The sequence below is a fragment of the Oncorhynchus gorbuscha genome, linkage group LG04, assembly GCF_021184085.1.
Source record: "Oncorhynchus gorbuscha isolate QuinsamMale2020 ecotype Even-year linkage group LG04, OgorEven_v1.0, whole genome shotgun sequence".
NCBI lineage: Eukaryota > Metazoa > Chordata > Actinopteri > Salmoniformes > Salmonidae > Oncorhynchus > Oncorhynchus gorbuscha.
Genome location: NC_060176.1, coordinates 20,955,988 through 20,976,293, shown reverse-complemented (window position 1 = coordinate 20,976,293; position 20,306 = coordinate 20,955,988). Strand labels below are relative to the sequence as shown.

The 20,306-nt window shown below is 41.6% G+C and overlaps 1 protein-coding gene across 5 annotated transcripts; it reads left to right on the top strand.

Moving 5' to 3' along the window:
* The first annotated feature begins 515 nt into the window (after nucleotides 1-515).
* Nucleotides 516-18,219, top strand: LOC124033141 (trace amine-associated receptor 13c-like). Of its 5 annotated transcripts, none has more exons than XM_046345095.1 (4): nucleotides 516-586; nucleotides 7,048-7,213; nucleotides 14,430-14,783; nucleotides 15,512-18,219. In XM_046345095.1, the coding sequence occupies exons 3-4, from the start codon at nucleotides 14,516-14,518 to the stop codon at nucleotides 16,429-16,431; spliced, it is 1,188 nt and encodes a 395-aa protein (XP_046201051.1). In that variant the 5' UTR covers nucleotides 516-586; nucleotides 7,048-7,213; nucleotides 14,430-14,515; the 3' UTR covers nucleotides 16,432-18,219. The 5 variants fall into 5 exon arrangements, with proteins under 5 accessions (XP_046201051.1, XP_046201050.1, XP_046201048.1 ...); XM_046345094.1 differs by lacking the exon at nucleotides 516-586 and adding an exon at nucleotides 6,551-6,656; XM_046345092.1 differs by lacking the exon at nucleotides 516-586 and adding an exon at nucleotides 6,802-6,952.
* The last annotated feature ends 2,087 nt before the right edge of the window (nucleotides 18,220-20,306 follow it).

Sequence of the window (20,306 nt, the reverse complement as noted above, 5' to 3'; positions counted from 1 at the left end):
ACTGACAAACTGAGAATCGTAGATGAATGAAAACGACTTTGAATCCATCAATTGCCTAGGTGTGTGAAGACAATTGTATGTTACAAAATGAGGAGTACATTATAGCCCTAAAAAGGCTATGTGCTCGTGTCAAAAGCCTCTCCCACTTTCTCTCATACTTTATAAAACAATTTTTGGAAGACAAGTTGATCAAATATTTTGGTAGCCTACAGCTGACAGATTAGTGAATTATATTTTCAGCAGGAGCCATTTGCTTTCCAACCTGTGTTTTCCCACGATTGTAGACTATTTGAAATATTGGGAAAGGACAATTTTGTCTGCAAATGTTTGTTCGCGGACAGATTTGTTGCACGTTCCCGGCTGTCGGCTATGCCTTATCATTGGGCTACACTCCACAGCTAGGCTATTTTTTAAATAAGATATTTACGGTGTAGAAGGCTATTCTGAATTATTTCATTTATTTCTGAACAGACAGAAGTAACTATAACTTTGGCAAATGTATTTCAACCGTTTGCGCGGAGGTGGAGGTACCGGATCAGGCCAAAACGAAACTGTCCAAGACGGAGAGGTGCCAGGTCCTGTTCCGGTAGGATCCGGCTAAAATTAAGCACTGGAGTGAGTGATGGAGAGATGGGAAGTGCTGAGCGATTAACCGACATTTCGTTTTTTTCTCGGGTTATTCAACAACTAATTGACCGATGTCGGTTCAACGACTTGAATTCCATTTAGTTCGTTATTTTTGTGATCCCAACGCGTCGTTTCTCTAGAGAGAAATCAAATCATTCACAAGAGAAATCAAGTCAAGAACTTTGTGGGACAGTGGGCTGAAGGGAGTTGTAGTTTTCATTAACGAAATATTCAACCGAGTTCAGCGCAGAAATGTCGGAATTAACTACATTAACCACGTTTTCATACACCGTTTTTAATTTGTTCGTTCGACATGGTGGGATAGTTTTGTGTCCTTAAAATTAATTATGGGAGAAATGGCGGTAGAAACGCCTTTATGCTCAAATATTTATGTAATTTCCATCATATCGAAGTAAACTTGTCACGCGATTATATTTTGTGTGGCCCTCCCACTACGACTCAGGAAACCATGCAGTTTATTAGGCAACAGATGAAATATATTATGATGAATTTCACAGTGTTGAAAGTGCACGGTGGTGAGCTTGGTGCTCCTTTCCAATAAATATCGAGGGTCTTATTCTGGTGACACGATGCTCAACTGCCATTTGACAAATACAAATATTCTAGATCATATCCAAAGTAATTTAATCATGTGTACTAGCCAGTGGCAACCCGTCATTCAGGGCAGGTGGGGCAGATGCATTGTCTGAGTGTTGGGAGTGTGCCCCTGGCTATCCACAATAAAATCAAATAAACAGGAACATTGTGCAATCCGGTTTGCTTAATATAAGTAATTTGAAATTATTTTTACTTTAGCAATTCCATTTATTTTTGATACTTAAGTATATTTAAAACCAAATACTCTTAGATGTTTACTCCCGAGTGGCGCAGCGGTCTAAGGCACTGCATCTCAGTGCAAGAAGTGTCACTACAGTCCCTGGTTTGAATCCAGGCTGTATCACATCCGGCCGTAATTGAGAGTCCCATAGGGTGGAACATAATTGACCCAGCGTCGTCCGGTTTTGACCAGGGTAGGCAGTCATTGTAAATAATAAATATTTGTTCTTAACTGACTTTCCTAGTAAAATTAAAATCTAATTACTGAAGTCGTATTTTACTGGGTGACTTTCACTTTAGTCATTTTCTATTAAGGTATCTTTACTTTTACTCAAGTATGACAATTGAGTACATTTTTGTTGGAGGAAATTATAGTTGAAATGATTAATAATGTATACATTTCAATTAGAACCATTTATTCTAATACTATTAGGTTATGGTATAAATGTATGGGCTCTTGGTTAAGCTGTTACTGAAAATGTGAGTAAAACAATTTAATTGTCTGTACCTTGCGGGAAGTTTAAGGGAGAGGAAGGATGTATCTTTTCTGACAGATAAGAATGGTCCTTGATATTCCATTAGTGGAGGAGAAGATATATTTTAGACAGATTGGAATGTCTGGTTTATGAGGGGAGTAGAAGACATCTCCGGACCTGAAAACACTGTGCTATTGTGGAGATCGGAGAGAGTGTGAGAAACTGATGATGTCATTTTATGTTCTCTCTTTAAAATGTAAGGTTCTTTGTATTTTTGGCTAGTACTCTCAGCCTGGTCTCATAGACTAGACGTAACATAGATAGATGTGTTAAAACACTTCTGTGAGCAGGCCTTTCTAATCGACCTGGCCCGGGTATCCTGGAAGGACATTGACCTCATCCCGTCAGTTGAGGATGCCTGGTCATTCTTTAAAAGTAACTTCCTCACCATTTTAGATAAGCATGCTCCGTTCAAAAAAATGCAGAACTAAGAACAGATACAGCCCTTGGTTCACTCCAGACCTGACTGCCCTCGACCAGCACAAAAACATCCTGTGGCGGACTGCAATAGCATCGAATAGTCCCCGCGATATGCAACTGTTCAGGGAAGTCAGGAACCAATACACGCAGTCAGTCAGGAAAGCTAAGGCCAGGTTCTTCAGGCAGAAGTTTGCATCCTGTAGCTCCAACTCCAAAATGTTCTGGGACACTGTGACGTCCATGGAGAACAAAAGCACCTCCTCCCAGCTGCCCACTGCACTGAGGCTAGGTAACACGGTCACCACCGATAAATCCATGATTATTGAAAACTTCAACAAGCATTTCTCAACGGCTGGCCATGCCTTCCGCCTGGCTACTCCAACCTCGCCCAACAGCTCCGCACCCCCCCCCCGCAGCTCCTCGCCCAAGCCTCTCCAGGTTCTCCTTTACCCAAATCCAGATAGCAGATGTTCTGAAAGAGCTGCAAAACCTGGACCCGTATAAATCAGCTGGGCTTGACAATCTGGATCCTCTATTTCTGAAACTATCCGCCGCCATTGTCGCAACCCCTATTACCAGCCTGTTCAACCTCTCTTTCATATCGTCTGAGATCCCCAAGGATTGGAAAGCTGCCGCAGTCATCCCCCTCTTCAAAGGGGGAGACACCCTGGACCCAAACTGTTACAGACCTATATCCATCCTGCCCTGCCTATCTAAGGTCTTCGAAAGCCAAGTCAACAAACAGGTCACTGACCATCTCGAATCCCACCGTACCTTCTCCGCTGTGCAATCTGGTTTCCGAGCCGGTCACGGGTGCACCTCAGCCACACTCAAGGTACTAAACGATATCATAACCGCCATCGATAAAAGACAGTACTGTGCAGCCGTCTTCATCGACCTTGCCAAGGCTTTCGACTCTGTCAATCACCATATTCTTATCGGCAAACTCAGTAGCCTCAGTTTTTCGGATGACTGCCTTGCCTGGTTCACCAATTACTTTGCCGACAGAGTTCAGTGTGTCAAATTGGAGGGCATGCTGTCCGGTCCTCTGGCAATCTCTATGGGGGTGCCACAGGGTTCAATTCTCGGGCCAACTCTTTTCTCTGTATATATCAATGATGTTGCTCTTGCTGCGGGCGATTCCCTGATCCACCTCTACGCAGACGACACCATTCTATATACTTTCGGCCCGTCATTGGACACTGTGCTATCTAACCTCCAAACGAGCTTCAATGCCATACAACACTCCTTCCGTCGCCTCCAACTGCTCTTAAACGCTAGTAAAACCATATGCATGCTTTTCAACCGATCGCTGCCTGCACCCGCATGCCCGACTAGCATCACCACCCTGGATGGTTCCGACCTTGAATATGTGGACATCTATAAGTACCTAGGTGTCTGGCTAGACTGCAAACTCTCCTTCCAGACTCATATCAAACATCTCCAATCGAAAATCAAATCAAGAGTCGGCTTTCTATTCCGCAACAAAGCCTCCTTCACTCACGCCGCCAAGCTTACCCTAGTAAAACTGACTATCCTACCGATCCTCGACTTCGGCGATGTCATCTGCAAAATTGCTTCCAAAACTCTACTCAGCAAACTGGATGCAGTTTATCACAGTGCCATCCGTTTTGTCACTAAAGCACCTTATACCACCCACCGCTGCGACTTGTATGCTCTAGTCGGCTGGCCCTCGCTACATATTCGTCGCCAGACCCACTGGCTCCAGGTCATCTACAAGTCCATGCTAGGTAAAGCTCCGCCTTATCTCAGTTCACTGGTCACGATGGCAACACCCATCTGTAGCACGCGCTCCAGCAGGTGTATCTCACTAATCATCCCTAAAGCCAACACCTCATTTGGCCGCCTTTCGTTCCAGTACTCTGCTGCCTGTGACTGGAACGAATTGCAAAAAACTCTGAAGTTGGAGACTTTCATCTCCCTCACCAACTTCAAACATCAGCTATCTGAGCAGCTAACCGATCGCTGCAGCTGTACATAGTTTAATGGTAAATAGCCCACCCATTTTCACCTACCTCATCCCCAAACTGTTTTTATTTATTTACTTTTCTGCTCTTTTGCACACCAATATCTCTACCTGTACATGACCATCTGATCATTTATCACTCCAGCGTTAATCTGCAAAATTGTAATTATTCGCCTACCTCCTCATGCCTTTTGCACACATTGTATATAGACTCCCCTTTTTTTCTACTGTGTTATTGACTTGTTAACTGTTTACTCCATGTGTAACTCTGTGGTGTCTGTTCACACTGCTATGCTTTATCTTGGCCAGGTCGCAGTTGCAAATGAGAACTTGTTCTCAACTAGCCTACCTGGTTAAATAAAGGTGAAAAATATAAAAAATATAAAAAATATTTGGTATGGTTACATAAGACAGAAAGTTAATTATGGCAAAAACAAAAGTTAGGTGGTTGGTCGGGGTGGATGGGTCTAGCAACCCAAAGGTTGCGTATTTGAATCTCATCATGTACAAATGTAACATTTTAGCTAAGTAGCAACTACTTTTTAGTAGTAAGCTAAACCTTCCCCTAACCTTATCCCTTTAACCAAACTCCTAACCTTAACCCCTAACCCTATCCTCTAGCTTAGCTAACGTTAGCCACATAGTTAATGTTAGTGTTAGCCACCTAGCTAACGTTAGCCACAACAAATTTGGAGTTTTGCTAATTCAAATACATATTGTATTATTTGCAATTCATGACATATTGTACAAATTGCAATTAGCAACATATCATACGAATTGTAATTCGTAACATCATACTACATTGAACAAAAATATAAACTCAACATGTAAAGTGTTGGTCCCATGTTTCATGAGCTGAAATAAAATATCCCAGAAATGTTCCATACGCACAAAAAGCTTATTTCTCTCACATTTTGTATACATCCTTGTTAGTGAGCATTTCTCTTTTGCCAAGATAATCCATCAACCTGACAGGTGGGGCACATCAAAAAGCTGAATAAACGGCATGATCATTACACAGGTGCACCTTGTGCTGGGGACAATAAAAGGCCACTCTAAAATGTGCAGTTTTGTCACACAACAAAATGCCACAGATGTCTCAAGTTTTGAGGGAGCGTGCAATTGGCATGCTGACTGCAAGAATGTCCACCAAAGCTGTTGCCAGATAATTTAATGTTAATTTCTCTACCAGAAGCCGCCTCCAATGTTGTTTTAAAGGATTTGGCAGTACGACCAACCGGCCTCTCAACCACAGACCACATGTAAGGCGTTGTGTGGGCGAGCGGTTTGCTGATGTCAACGTTGTGAACATAGTGCCCCATGGTGCCGTGGGGTTATGATATGGGTAGGCATAAAATACAGACAGCGAACACAATTTTATCGATGGCAATTTGAATGCTCATAAATACCGTGACGAGATTCTGAGGCCCATAATGAGGCCAATGTTGTTTTATGTATCTGTGACCAACAGATGCATATCTGTGTTCCCAGTCATGTGAAATCCATAGATTAGGGTCTAATGAATGTATTTAAATTGACTGATTTCCATATATGAACTTTAACTCAGTAAAATCTTTGAAATTGTTGCACGTTGCATTTATATTTTTGTTCAGTATAATTGGAATGTCCCAGATTTAGTTTACTAAGTTACATCTACCCCCCCAGTCCAGGTTGGTTATCTACTTTGAAGAGCAAGTCAAATAATTTTGTCAGACAGCTCTGCAACATACTTAGGCAGGCTTTCCAAGCTGGACAGTACAATATGGGGAGAACAGAGATAACGTTGTCTGGCTAGCTGCTACTACCTGAGCAGAGATGAGAGGATGACTTTAAGGAATTAAAAATAATAAAGCCATCAAATAAAAACTAAGTAATATACACAACTGAAATATTGTAATATTTCATAGTAATCTCCTATTTTTCTATTGATGTCTACCAAATGTGGACCTGACAGAAAAAAATGTGAATGTTCACTGTTGTTGGCTTCAGAATGTCCATGAAAAAGCTCTAAAATCATTTGAATGCCATTATTTCATAATGCAGTTAATGTTTAAAAAATTATCGTAAACAAAATTTAAAAAACATAAAAAAAAAAAAAATTGCGAACCGAAACCGAATCCGAATTGACCTCAAAAAACACTTATCGCTCAGTACTAGTTCCACGTAGAACCCTCTGTGGAAATGGTTCTACGTGGAACCCGAAACATTTCTATCAGGATCCAAAAGGGTTCTACTTAGAACCAAAAAGGGTTAGTCAAATGGTTCTCTTATGGGGACAGATAGCACCTTTTTTATATGAGTGTAGAGAGCACACGAGACATAAGGCATATAAGTCGCTTGGAGTTGTGAGAGACGGAAGGAGGAGGGGATGTGGGAGGGAGAGTGTGGGGGAAAGAGACTGAGGGGGAAAGAGACTGAGAGAGAAGCTGCTGTGTGTGGACTGTGGCTTGCAGCTGCAATTGTGGAAGAGCGAGAAAGCGTGCTCATGTGAGAGAGACTTAGAGACTACCAGAGAGAGAGAGAGAGAGAGAGAAAACAAAAGAGGGTGAGAGAGACACAGACAGAGATGGAGAAGGCTGAAGTAAATAAAGAATGCAAGAAAGACTGTACAGTGACGCAGTGCTTCTCTGTCTACTTTAGGTGTACGAATTCTGTGGAGGCAGCGTGATACAAGGACTATACATTTCCTGTCTCCTTTCAGACGGATTTACTCCGAAAAGGGCATCAATGACCATTGGACCATATACTTCTCCACAATATTGCAGGCACTAAAGGTGGACTTTTAACAAGTGCAGTGACAATGCAGGTGAGATTCTCCTGATTGTTTATATACTGTTCGTGTGTTCAACTGCATGTTGTACTGAAATGATAGTGTTTGGTTTGCTGGACTTGAAGTAAGCCTTTTTATTGAAATTAATCACTTGTGGTGCATGGCATTTCTATCTGTTTATAATCGGGAAAACTGAATATCTACCAGATGCTGAGTTATGTATATTTCATGCGCTTGCAGACTGTATGTTATGTTTGCGGTAAAAAAAATATTTTAAAAATCAACAGCTTCTGTCTGAAGCCATATGATCTGTCGACAGAGGCTGTGTTGTTTAGTTCAACTGTGGTAATGAGCTGCTACTATGCATTTACTTATAATCTGGGATATATTTGATATGGCTTCTAGGTAAATAACAAAAAAAACAAAGATGTGCTTTGGAAAGTGAACTTTTATAATTGAGTGTAGAGAACAATGACGTACTGTATCGCTCTTCTTTCCCCTCTCTCATACCGTACACACAGATACAGTCACACTCACAGTATGTGTTGCCTTTGTTCATTAAGTCCTGTGCTGCTGTCTCTCCCTAGAGCTGTAGACAGCAGGACAGTTGATGGAATAACGTGCTCTGGGTGGGGGTGCCTGTTCGTTAGATGAGTGTGATTGAGACCACAGTATATTGACAGGGAGTAGAACAATGAGACTACTGTACATGATTAACAAACACTACAAAGATCAACAGCGGAAGCGAGGAGTCACCTATAGATCAACGGATGGCTAGATTCAGGAATAAAGTGCTTTTCACAATGCTCTGCACACATCCTGTAACAGCAAAATAAAATGGATTGATAGAGAAAGTAAGAGGTAGATGAGAGAAGGTGTGGAAAGGGAAGGCTGGGAAGAGATATGCAGTATGGGGAGTCTTCATAGATTGGGTGGACTTTGGAGAAGGGTAAGAAAGGAGGAGAGGGAGTGTGAGAGAGAGAGATGAATGAGTCACTGCTGTGTTCTAGTACAGCTAGGCCATGACAGTAAAGACAGCCCTGGCGTGGGGGGACATCGAGTAGAGATGGCCAGTCCATTATTCCTGCTCCAGGGTGGGAGCCCTGACCTAGCCCCTAATCCAACAGCCTTCTCCACGCCTTGCCTCTCACCCAAGGAGACCGCCACACAAACAAATATACATCCAATGCATGCATGACAAACACGTGATCAGCCCCGTGGTCAGTCAGCCCTCCTTTCCCAGCTCGCTACCACTGCTCCTCATAGGTTCACCACACACTTCTGCCTACCACTTAGGCATTTCACTTTGCACAGACGCCTGTATATCCATTTTAATTTGTATCAAGGACATTTGTTCGTCTATTGTTATACTGCTTCTCCTTTGTCATTTGCATTGGTTTGGAGTTTGTGAGATTTTTGTTTTGTTGTAAAACTAAAAGATTGTGTGGATGAAGTCATGTCTTGCTGTGAGGATCAGTTGTGTATTTGTTGTGACAGTGTCCCCCACAGCCTCAGGCATTGCTATGGGCACACAGGGGACATTTCCGCCTGTCATCTCCACTAGTTACAACCAGACGGTTAACAAGGGTACAGATCTTGTACCTCCCCAAAGCTCAAAATATAAATCTGTATGCCATCAAACAAAATGCTTCTGTTCTTTCGTTCAGCATTTTTATTTCAAGTCTTAGCCATGCTTAATCCTCATATAATTGAGATGGAATGCTCAGTGTAAGGCTCAGTTTAATTTGTAATAATAGCTGTAATCAGATTTTCTCTATCCCCACCATTTTGATTTGGTCCACTCAGGGATCTTACCGGCTATAAATCTCAGTTATGTGCAGTAGTGGGAAAAGTAAGTAAATGTAAAAGTAAAAATACCTTTTTTTAATAGAAAATTACTCAAGTAAAAGGGAAAGTAAAAGTCTAAAAGTATTTGGTTTTAAATATCAAAAGTAAATGTAATTGTTAAAATATACTGAAGTATTAAAAGTACAAGTATAAATCATTTCACATTCCTTATATTAAGCAAGCCAGACAGCACATTTTTTTTAATGTTTTTTTTTTTTACAGATAGCCAGGGGCACACTCCAACACTCGAACATAATTTAAAAACAAGGCATTTGTGTTTAGTGAGTCTGCCAGAGGCAGAAGGGATGACCAGGGATGTTCTCTTGATAAGTGTGTGAATTTGACCTTTTTCCTGTCTTGCTAAGCATTCAAAACGTAACAAGTACTTCTGGGTGTTAGGGAAAATGTATGGAGTAAAAAGTACATTATTTTAGCGAAGTAGAAGTAAAAATTGTCAAATATAAATAGTAAAGTACAGATACCTCAAATGACTTAAGTAGAACTTTTAAGTATTTTTACTTGAGTACTTTACACCACTGGTTATGTGTCATTATATAAGAGCGTTAAATATTGCAAGTTGAGCTTCCACCTCCCATTATGGCCTGAAGAGTAAATTGCTACTCTTAGTTGAGCTATTTAGTCATGGTGATTGGTCTATAGGCATGGTCCATAATGAACAAAACAATGCAGCCTCTCTGTCCATGTTGGATTCATTAGCTTCATTCGGCCTGTTGCACACACACATACGTCTGTGTTTGAAGATTGCATGGAGAGAGAAAAAACCTTTGAATGTGTCGTGAAGGTTAAGGGCTCCATTATTTTGTGTGCATTATCTTAAACATGTGAGGTGTGTCACTTAGGCTGGTCCTGCTGGGACATACTGATAGTTCTCATGGCACTCATCCTCGATGTTAATTGCACAAATGCACTCTGGTTTGTAGAGACAAGGTGCTGTCAATTTAACCTTTTATTTTGACTAGGCAAGTCAGTTAAGAACAAATTCTTATTTACCAGGGAACAGTGGGTTAACTGCAGGGCAGAATAATAGATTTTTACCTTGTCAGCTCAGGGATTCGATCCAGCAACCTTTCGGTTACTGGCCCAACGCGCTAACCACTAGGCTACCTGACGCCCCAAATAAACTAGATGTAATTAGTTTGAAGAATACTGTCAGTCCCTGGAGAACCCTTGATCTGTGTCCCGAACGTAAGATGAAGTGGGAGCGCTGCTGCCTGAGGAGCTGCAGCTGCAGTCAATATTAACTGGGCTATTTTTACCCCATTTGTTGTTTTCCCACTGAATTGGTCTTTTAACCCAAATATATATGAATTCTAGTCAATGGACACAATAAGCAAAAATATGTGAGATGTTTGAAATGATTCCCTTAGTTTTGGGCAATGATAACTAGGACTGTACATGTAGGAGAATTGTGAGTTGTTTTCACTCAGTCGGATTCACAATTGTTCTTTTACACATTTCCACATTCACTTTTTTTACTGTTTTCTTGCTTTCTGCTCACTGCAGTCAGTGTAGAAATCCATGGTCTTGTTGCGCTGATCTGTCAGTGTTCCCTCCAATCGCCTTTTTCTTGCTAGATATCTGTCTCTCTTGACATCTTCATGCACACCAGTCATGTGGATATTATCTAGGAGATTGAACGGCATTTATTTGTCATCTGAAACCAAAATATGGTTCTGAATATTGAGTACTCTTGGACTCAAAGACAAGCATAAAAATGTTACGCAATAACAAGATTTAGAAGGACCACAGGTTTTCAATGGGGATCAAATCCTGAGACGGCCATTTCAAAATGTTTATTTTGTGGTCAATTAACCATTTCTTTGTGGGGTTTGATGTGTGCTTTGGGGTTATTGTCCTGCTAAAAGATCCACTTGCGGCAAAGTTTCAAGATGCCTCCCAATGTGTTCTCCAACCTTCTAAAACATTTTCCAAAAAAAGCTGTGTCGTTATACCTGTATTGAAAACAGGGGATTCAGGAGAAAGATATTATCCCATATTGATGTCACCTGTTAAATCCACTTCCATCCATGTAGATGAAAGAGAGGAGACAGGTTAAAGAAGGATGTTTAAGCCTTGAGACAATCGAGACATGTATTGTGTATGTGTGCCTTTCGGAGGGTGAATGGGCAGGACAAAAGGACATCCAGCCAACTTGACACAACTGTGGGAAGCATTTGAGTAAACATGGCCAGCACCCTTTTGGAAAGCTTTTGACACCTTGTAGAGTCCATCCTCCAACGCATTGAGGCTGTTCCAAGGGCAAAAGGGGGCGGGGGGATCCAACAACTGAAAAAACACATTTTGCCCAGGGGATCCGTGGAAGTTTAGAGGGTGTAATACAATGTAATATTATTAATCTACAATTTATGTTATTAAACCTTGGGCAACATGGGCCTATTGGTATCCACAGTACTCTACCTATTACACATTTTTAATCTCAATACTTCAATACTATATTTTTTTTACATAAATGCACTGTAATTTAAAGAAATTGTTCAGTGAAAATTTAACTTTTAAAAGTTGATGTTCTGTTAACTCATACCCAAATAATTTTGACTATACTCGTATTTCTGGCCGACACATTAATTGGAGACAAAATACTTTTAAAAAGCCACCTCAAACTTGTATCTCAGACCTTTTCAAAAATGCTTTTTAAATGTGATTTAAACATAATTGGTTCAAGGACATACATCTGGTGTATTAGAAGCATTTATTGGTACCATGATTTACTTTTTATTTATTTCACTATTATTATTATTATTAAACGTTTCACCTGCTTCTTGACTCACAGCGTCTTCGTTACACAGTCGTTTTCTCTCTGCCTCATGACAACGTGATGAACTGCAGGATATTAGCTTTTTTTTCTCCAAGAGGAAGACCTTTAAAATGTTCCTTCCCAGGGCCCGAGACTTGGTTTGTCCGGCCTTGCACACAAAATCATGGTAAAACTCCTTAATGATATTTTTTTTCTCACTCGAGTTGTGTTCTGATTATGAGGGGGTCAGTGATGGATTTGCTAATACAAAAAAGTTTGAGAACCCCTGGGATAGTGGTTAGAGAAGGGTTAGCTAACATGCTAAGTAGTTGCAAAATAGCTAAAAAAAAGTAGTAAGTAGTTGCAAAGTAAAAAGAGTAACCATACTTTTAATTTTCACATGTAGCGAGCGAAGCGTTCGTGTTGTCCAACAAACATGCGTAGTAGCTGAGTCAGACAATATCGTTTTCATGCATCTAATTAGCCTATTTCTCAGTGACAGTTAGGTGAATCAGTGAGTGAGTTGTTCAAGATGGTTAAACAAAAGGCAAGATCAAGTGGTGAACAAAAACTCCACAAAAAAAAGCTTTATCTGATCAAGCTCGTGCCACATTACAGACAATAACCACGTCAGCAAAGCTACCACCTCGTCCTCGACTGACGAAACACAATCGCAGGTGGAAGCTAGTAGACCTAGTCATGCGGCAGCTAACACTAAAGCTTCCCAGTCCCCACAGAGATCTCACTGCCCGGGCCTGGCAATGACAGTGGCCTTGCTTTCCTTTCTTCCTCCTCTCAAGAATAGTGACAGTTCCTCTAGAGAGTACCAGTCCTCCTCTTCTCCCAGAAAACCAAGCTGATGACTGCCAGTGACCCAGCAGCGCTCATGAGTGACCCCCCCCCCTTCTGTGTACACTGGTAAAAGCCTATGAGTGATGAGACTGATAGCCCACGACAGCTAGCCCCGAGTTCCAATGTGTAATATAAATGGACTACCAGCTAAATACTGTATATAGCTATAGATATGCTAGTAGGCTTGACTGCATTGTCTGCATAATGAAACAAGCCCTAGTAAGCTATTGTTTTGACAGTGGACTGATTATTTGGCATTAATAGACTGGTTTTATGGAGCACAAACTTTATATCCATACTGCGAGAGAGTGCAATGATGGCTGGTAGGCTATAGTCCTACAGGAAAGTTGTATATTCTAAAAAATATATTTTGGGTACTGATTTAGTATGCTGTTGCATCACATTTATTTTACAATCTGAAATGTTTGAATTTTCCACTTTAATTACTGAACAAGTAAATACATTATTGCCGCCAGCCAGCATTCGAAATAGCAGCATTGCGACACCGTAGGCCTATAGCTTCATGAAACATAAACGTTAGACTTAACATGAGAAAATGAGGACCAAATAAAAATAAACATGCATCCATTCAGGCAAAGCTACAGGCTACTAGAAGCACTAGCACCACATAATCTGAAAGTGGGCAACTCCGACTTTGCTGGGGGTCCAGAGAAACTGCGCTACGCCAGTGAACATAACATAACATAACATACTGTACTCATTTGAGTGTCACAAATTTACATTTACTATGTTACGTCTAGTCTTTGAGGCCAGGCTGTTATTTTAGTCTTTTTTTTCTCATTTTTATTAAGGGTGCCAATAATTTTGGCCCTGATTGTATATGGCAGTGAAACAAAACAGCAGATCTCACAAATTCCCTAATCAAGCATTGTGATGTGCATTGAATATGATGTGCCTATGACAAATTTACAGTACAGTGCAACAAAGTTTCTATTGTCACGTACACAAGCACAGTGAAATGGTGTTCTTGCCTGCTCTTTCCCAACAATGCAGTAATGAATCAGAAGTACTATAAAAAATAAACACCATACATAAACCTGTGGGGTACACTGTGTACTTACAATGATTTAGGAAGTATATAGTACATGTAGTTTCCTTTGAATACATCATGATTGCCCATTTTGCAGTATATTCAACACCTCAAAGGCAAGCAAATTTCTTTGTTGTGTAATGATAGAGTTTGTCCGTTGATGGGGATTTGTGAGGTGTCGTTAGTAGTGCCCATCTGCAGAACATACTGTATAGGTAACTGCCAAAATAAAGGAAACACCAACATAAAGCGTCTCAATAGGGCCGCCACCGAGCCTCCAGAACAGCTTCAATGTGCCTTGGCATAGATTCTACAAGTGTCTGGAACTCTATAGAAGGGTTGCGACACCAGTCTTCCACAAGAAATTCCATAAGTTGCTGTTTTGTTGATGGTGGTAGAAAACGCTGTCTCAGGCGCTGCTCCAGAATCTTCCATAAGTGTTTAATTGGGTTGACATCTTGTGACTGAGACGCACACAAACCGTTTTCGGAAGCATCTGCTTTCAATAAACTTTGTATTCCTCATTTACTCAAGTGTTTCGTTTATTTTGGCAGTTACCTGTAAGTCATTTTAGGAAACATATAGGTAGAAAGCACAGTAGGTGATATGAGTGTTATCATGCAAATCAACTTTGTATTACGTGTTACATAGCAGTGTTTGTAGTTTTCCTTTGGACAGGTTTGATGGTTTACCTTGGTTTATGATGTTCCTGCTTGTTTCTCCAGGAGCATCTCTCAGTCCAGCACATGGGCACCAGGAGCACAAAGTTCTCCTAGTAGTGAGGTTTGTCCTGGGCCTCGTCCAGACTACCATGACTGACCTCCTGGCCAACCTGAGTGTTCCATGGGGCACACAGGCGATTGTGTGCCCCAACCTGACAGCAGCTGCCCTGGTTGTGCCGGGGTCAGGCAAGTCTCTGGCCCCCTTCTGCACCTTCTGCTGCTGTGGCCTGCTGAACCGTACCCTGGCCGTGGTGTTTATGGTCAGTCTGGCCTTCGCCATAGTGGTGGGCAATGTGGTCACGCTCACCGTCTTCATGCAGACAAGACAGGTCCGTACACCACAGGGATACCTCAAAGGTAAAAAAAAAAAAAAAAAAAACTCACTGATTCAGACTTGTTCATTCAGAATGAGCTCATTTACTCTCTAGAAATGCTGTTGATTTATGATAGGAGAGAATGGTAGTCACATGTCAGTTGCTTATGTTTACACACATGGGTGCAATATATTCACTGACATGGAAGAAGAACAACCTTTGGTGTTCTTGACACTGAAAGGTGAAATTAATTTAAATTCAAACACCTTTCTGGTTTAATGTTCTGTTTCTAGAGTCACATGTTTGTTTATGTTGCCTGCTAGTTACATTTAACTTTTTAGTAGTTTAGCAGATACTCATAACCATAATTGCTCCTGTAAGTCACTCTGGATAAGTGCATTGCTCAAGGGCACAACGGCAGAGTCTTCACCAAGTCAGCTCAGGGATTCAAACCAGATACCTTACCTTTCAGTTACTGGCCCAATGCTCTTAACTGCTAGGCCACCTGCCACCCTGTATTGGTTATATTGGCAGGATTAATTAAGACGGTCAGTGCTTGTTGTTTAGCAGAGAACTAAATCAATCTTCAATGCTGTTCAGTCACAATCAGAGATCCCTTTGTGCATTGCCTCAAAGGACACAAAACCATTTCCACGCAGCACTGTAGATTTGTTTTCCATGGACTTGAATGTAAAATCAGCTTTTAGGACACAGGGATTTGTACCGTATGTGGTTGAGTGTGAACTGTGAATGACCTTTCTCTCCTGACAGTCTCTCTGGCCATAGCGGACATGATGGTTGGAGTGCTGGTGGTTCCTTTCTCTGTCTACACTGAGATCTCTCTGATGGTGACCAGCTCCTCTCCTGTCTGGTACCAGGGGGGCACTGACCCCTCCATGGGGGGCCTGGTGGGACCCTGGCAGCCCTGCATGCTGATTGGTCCAGTCTTCGCTGGCTGTACGTTTGTCTCCATCAGTACTATTTTCCTGATGACGGTAGAGCGCTGTGTGGCCATCTTATGGCCCCTACATAAGGACCACCTGGTGACACGGAGACGCACCCTGTTTCTCATCCTCTTCTCCTGGGCAGGCAGTTACCTTCTGGCCCTAGCCCCCCTCATCCTCAGCAACAACTTCACACTGGAGTACAGTGAGTGCAGCCGGATGTGTAACTATGTCCCCCTGTGGGATGGAGTCACTCTGCCCTCTGACGCCAACATCCTCCTACTGTTCCCCGTGTTTGACTTTACGCTGCTGGGCGGCACCCTGATATTCAACATCCTGTCCTTCACCAGTATCCGCCGCTACACACGCAAACGTAAGCTCATGTCAGAGGGGAATGTGGGGGTCGAGGGAGGGGGAGGCGGCTGCCAACATAGACCCTCCTTCTCTGACATCAAGGCTGCCAAGACGATCAGCATTCTGACGTTTGCCTTCACTGCTTCCTTCACCCCCATCGCTGTGTTTGTGCTGGGCAACGTGGTGGGCTTCACCTGGTGCAACTTCTCCTTTGTAGCCTTCTGGATCCTGACTGGGAACAGCTGCTGTAATGTGATAATATACAGCGTGAGAGACCATCGCTTCAGGAAAGGAGTGACTCTGCTTTTTCAGAGGGAGCATTCACCTACCCACGGGGAGAAAGGCGGAGCTACCCCCCCCACTCACCTTGTGACTACAACCCCACCTCCTTAAACTATTTTGAAAAGACAACCAGTGCCCTTTTCTTTAACTTTACTATGGAGAGGGGTTTCATCAGCATTTAACTTCAGGTTTAAAAAAAAATTTTTTTCACTGTGTCTAAATAATGAAAGATAACTGTAGCTACCCTATGTGGGATCTAGTAGTTGCCAGCATCATTTAAATCATATGACTCAAGCCGTCTCATTGGACTAGGTGAGATATCTGTGGGGGATATCTTAATAACATGCACTTTATCATAGAGATGTAAGTAATGCATGGTTTTCATTTGTTTCGTGACTGTCCAGAAACACGTTAATTTTGCACGATTTTCTCTATAATAGCTTTTATTTTTGCTACAATACCATTATATTCATGAGGATGGCATAATCAAATGTGAGTGAATGAATTGTAAGAATGTTTTGAATCTAAATGAAGAGAGATGTTGATGTTTTGTACAGTTATGGGCCATTCGACGGGTCTGTCATCTGTACGACACAGTAATGCATAATTCTGGTTAGGAATGTCATTCTCTTCAAGGTGATGTATCCTAAATAGGTACAGAAAGGTTTACATGCAAGATCTTCTTTTGTATATTTTGATATTATTCTACACACGGGCTATTAGTTTAATGAGCTCTGTCCCCAAACAAGACCACATTAAATCTGAACCAATCATAGATGTCTTTGTTTCACAAGTTTAGACATCAAAGTACAGTACAGCACAGTAGAGTAGAGTACAATACAGTAGAGTAGAAATCAGTACAGTACATTCTAGTGTACTCAACTGTAGTATGCTCTGTGCTGAACTATACTCTACTTTTCTTTACTGTACTGTGCTATCCAAACTGATTTGTGACTACGATTTCAAGGCACAAGGCAATGTTTCTTAAACATACAGAAGGAAGATACATTTCTCCAAATGAAATGTGTTGATATTAGTTGTCAGGGGTCTTTACATCAACAGTATTGTATTCTGATGTCTTTTTCTGGTAGCTGTTTTCTAAGCCCCCTTTTCCAGAAAATCAAAGCACTTGCTTATTACTAATTTCTAGGACAGGGAAAAAGGTTCAACAATATATATAGAGTCTTAGTTTTCTTTTGACACCCTCCTATTTCAAAAAAAAAATGTTAACCTTTATTTAACTAGGCATGTCAGTTAAGAACAAATTCTTATTTTCAGTGACGGCCTAGGAACAGTGGGTTAAACTGCTTGTTCAGGGGCAGAACGATAGATTTGTACCTTGTCAGCTTGGGGGTTACTAGTCCAACGCTTTAACCACTAGGCTACCCTGCCGCCCCTATGACCTTCACATGTTGGTGTTCATGGGTCCTTTCACATAAAATGTACCTTATTCATCTCATGGATGCCAGTGTACACACGGAAAAACAAATATGAATGGTACAACAAGCAAAAATGAATACGAAGCATTATAAATTCACTGAAATAGACAAAACTATTCAGATGCCTTATCTTATGTTTTGAGAGTGAACGACCCAGAAAGACCAAATCCTCTGTTTAAACTTTTCTACTTAGAAGCTGTAAAGTTACACCATTAAAGGGGCTACATCTATCTCTGAATATTCTCATACCATTATAAGGATGTTGTTTCTAAGATTATTATTATTATTATTCAAGGAAAAACATGCCCAAGATATTTACAGCACTTAAACAATGTTGATTGAATAAATGCAAATCAGTTTATTTAAATTCACATCATGTCTAACTCAAAATGACATGACTTAAAGTAAACATGCTAATAAACATTTTGTAGCATTTTTCAATAAACCTCACCCAAAGAAATCAGGATCATTTCCATATGAACTGTACTAAAAAGCTGTTTTGGTACATTTTGTCACAGTGGCAATGATAATATTTAATGAAAATAAAATCTGTTTTGAAATATTTTACAAGCTTAGAGCCTGTACGGACTCAGGAGAGGCAAAGGTCGAGAGCCGTGCGTCCTCCAAAAACACAACCCAACCAAGCCGTACTGCTTCTTGACACAATGCCCACATAACCCAGAAGCCAGCCACACCAATGTGTCGGAGGAAACACTGTGCACCTGACGACCATGTCAACGTGCCCGGCCCGCAACAGGAGTTGCTAGTGCACGATGGGACAAGGACATCCCTGCTGGCCAAACCCTCCCCTAACACAGACAGCGTTGGGCCAATTGTGCGCCTCCCCATGCATCTCCCGGTCACGGCCAACTGCAACAGAGCCTGGACTCGAACCCAGAATCTCTAGTGGCACAGCTAGCACTGCAGTACAGTACTTTAGACCACTGCGCCACTCAGCAGCCCTCTGTGTCAATATTTAAACACTGTACAGAACTTTATCAGTATTTCATTATTCATCAGATGATGACGTCAGCTTTAGTCATGAATGCATTTGGAAACACTTCATTTTGGGAGTTTTTAATGGTGTTCACTCATGAGAGTAATGTGTTCAGACAGTACTAAATGTCTTTCAGGCATCTGCTGTAAAATTCACCGCCTCAGCAGTTACACAAGCTACACTAGAACCAATCATTTTCATCTTTTTGCCCCATCAGGAGAAGGGAACACCCTGCTAGCTGTTGTCAACAAGCCACTGGATGTCTCAGGAATCCTGACAATGTGATCTCTCACACAAATCCTTATGAGTCATGTCATAGTTTACAAATGTGGTATAAAAAGATCATGTATAATATATTTTTATCTACCATTACTATTTATGCATGACCATGCTGTCCCAGAATGTGTTATTTTACTGAATACAGATACCAAATGGTAGACCTATTAAATGGTAGACCTATTAAATGGTAGACCTATTAAATGTGCATATAATCAGGAAGCTACTCCTCGCTCCCATGTGCTGGCCTTACAAACTATGTCAACGACAGGGTTATTATGCCGACAACATATTTTTTTCTTACCTTTATTTAACTAGGCAAGTTGGTTAAGAACAAATTCTAATTTACAATGACTGCCTACCACGGTCCACTAACCCGGATGATGCTGGGCCAATTGTGCACCGCTCTATGGGACGGCCGGTTGTGATACAGCCCGGGATCGAACCAGGGTCTGCAGTGACCGCTGCGCCACCCGGGAGCCCAATAAATAGGCCATGATTGGCACCAGGCCCATCATCACTGAGCAGTGAATGGCATGTTCGTTGAGAGAAATACTCTTTGCTGAAAATGGAGTATGTTAGATGCATGCTCCATACAGCCGTGCTTCATCTTATCCCTCTGGTGACAGAGAAGAGGGGGTGGTTGGATATCACATTCCCTCCTTATAATCAGAGAAATCTGGAGATGCTGCGAGGAAGCATTCGATGGAAATGGATGGGGAGAGGCTGATATGTCAGAGCACAGGTCTTGCTGGCAGAGATGAGATAAAAGCATATTTCTCCTGCAGCACTACCATGACATACATTATCTGACACATGGCTGGTCATGTGACGCAAGGCTCAGGAGAACATTGGACTGTCAAATGAACCACTTACTGGGAAAGAGAGATGGGGAGGAGGGAGAGAGATAGAGAGAGACATGATTAAAATATGCTGCTGTTTGTTGTTAATTTCATAATCTAAAAGTGGACCTATAATTTGGGTTGTATTGTTACAGCACAACTAACAATCTGACAACACTGTTTAAGTCGGTTTGCATACTGTATATACCCAGCACTTTGACTCGGTGGCCACCATAATGACAGCATTGTTCATTTCCCCAGGCACTCTGGACATTGACAACCCATCTGTGGTTCATCTAATTATGATTTGAGATGACAACAAGTACTCCTTTTTTGTGTTTAGGAAACCTCGAAAGTTACTGGCTAATTGAATCCTTAAACTGCCCCTGCAGACATCTCTGCCACACAACCAGCTCTAAACCAGCTTTCAGT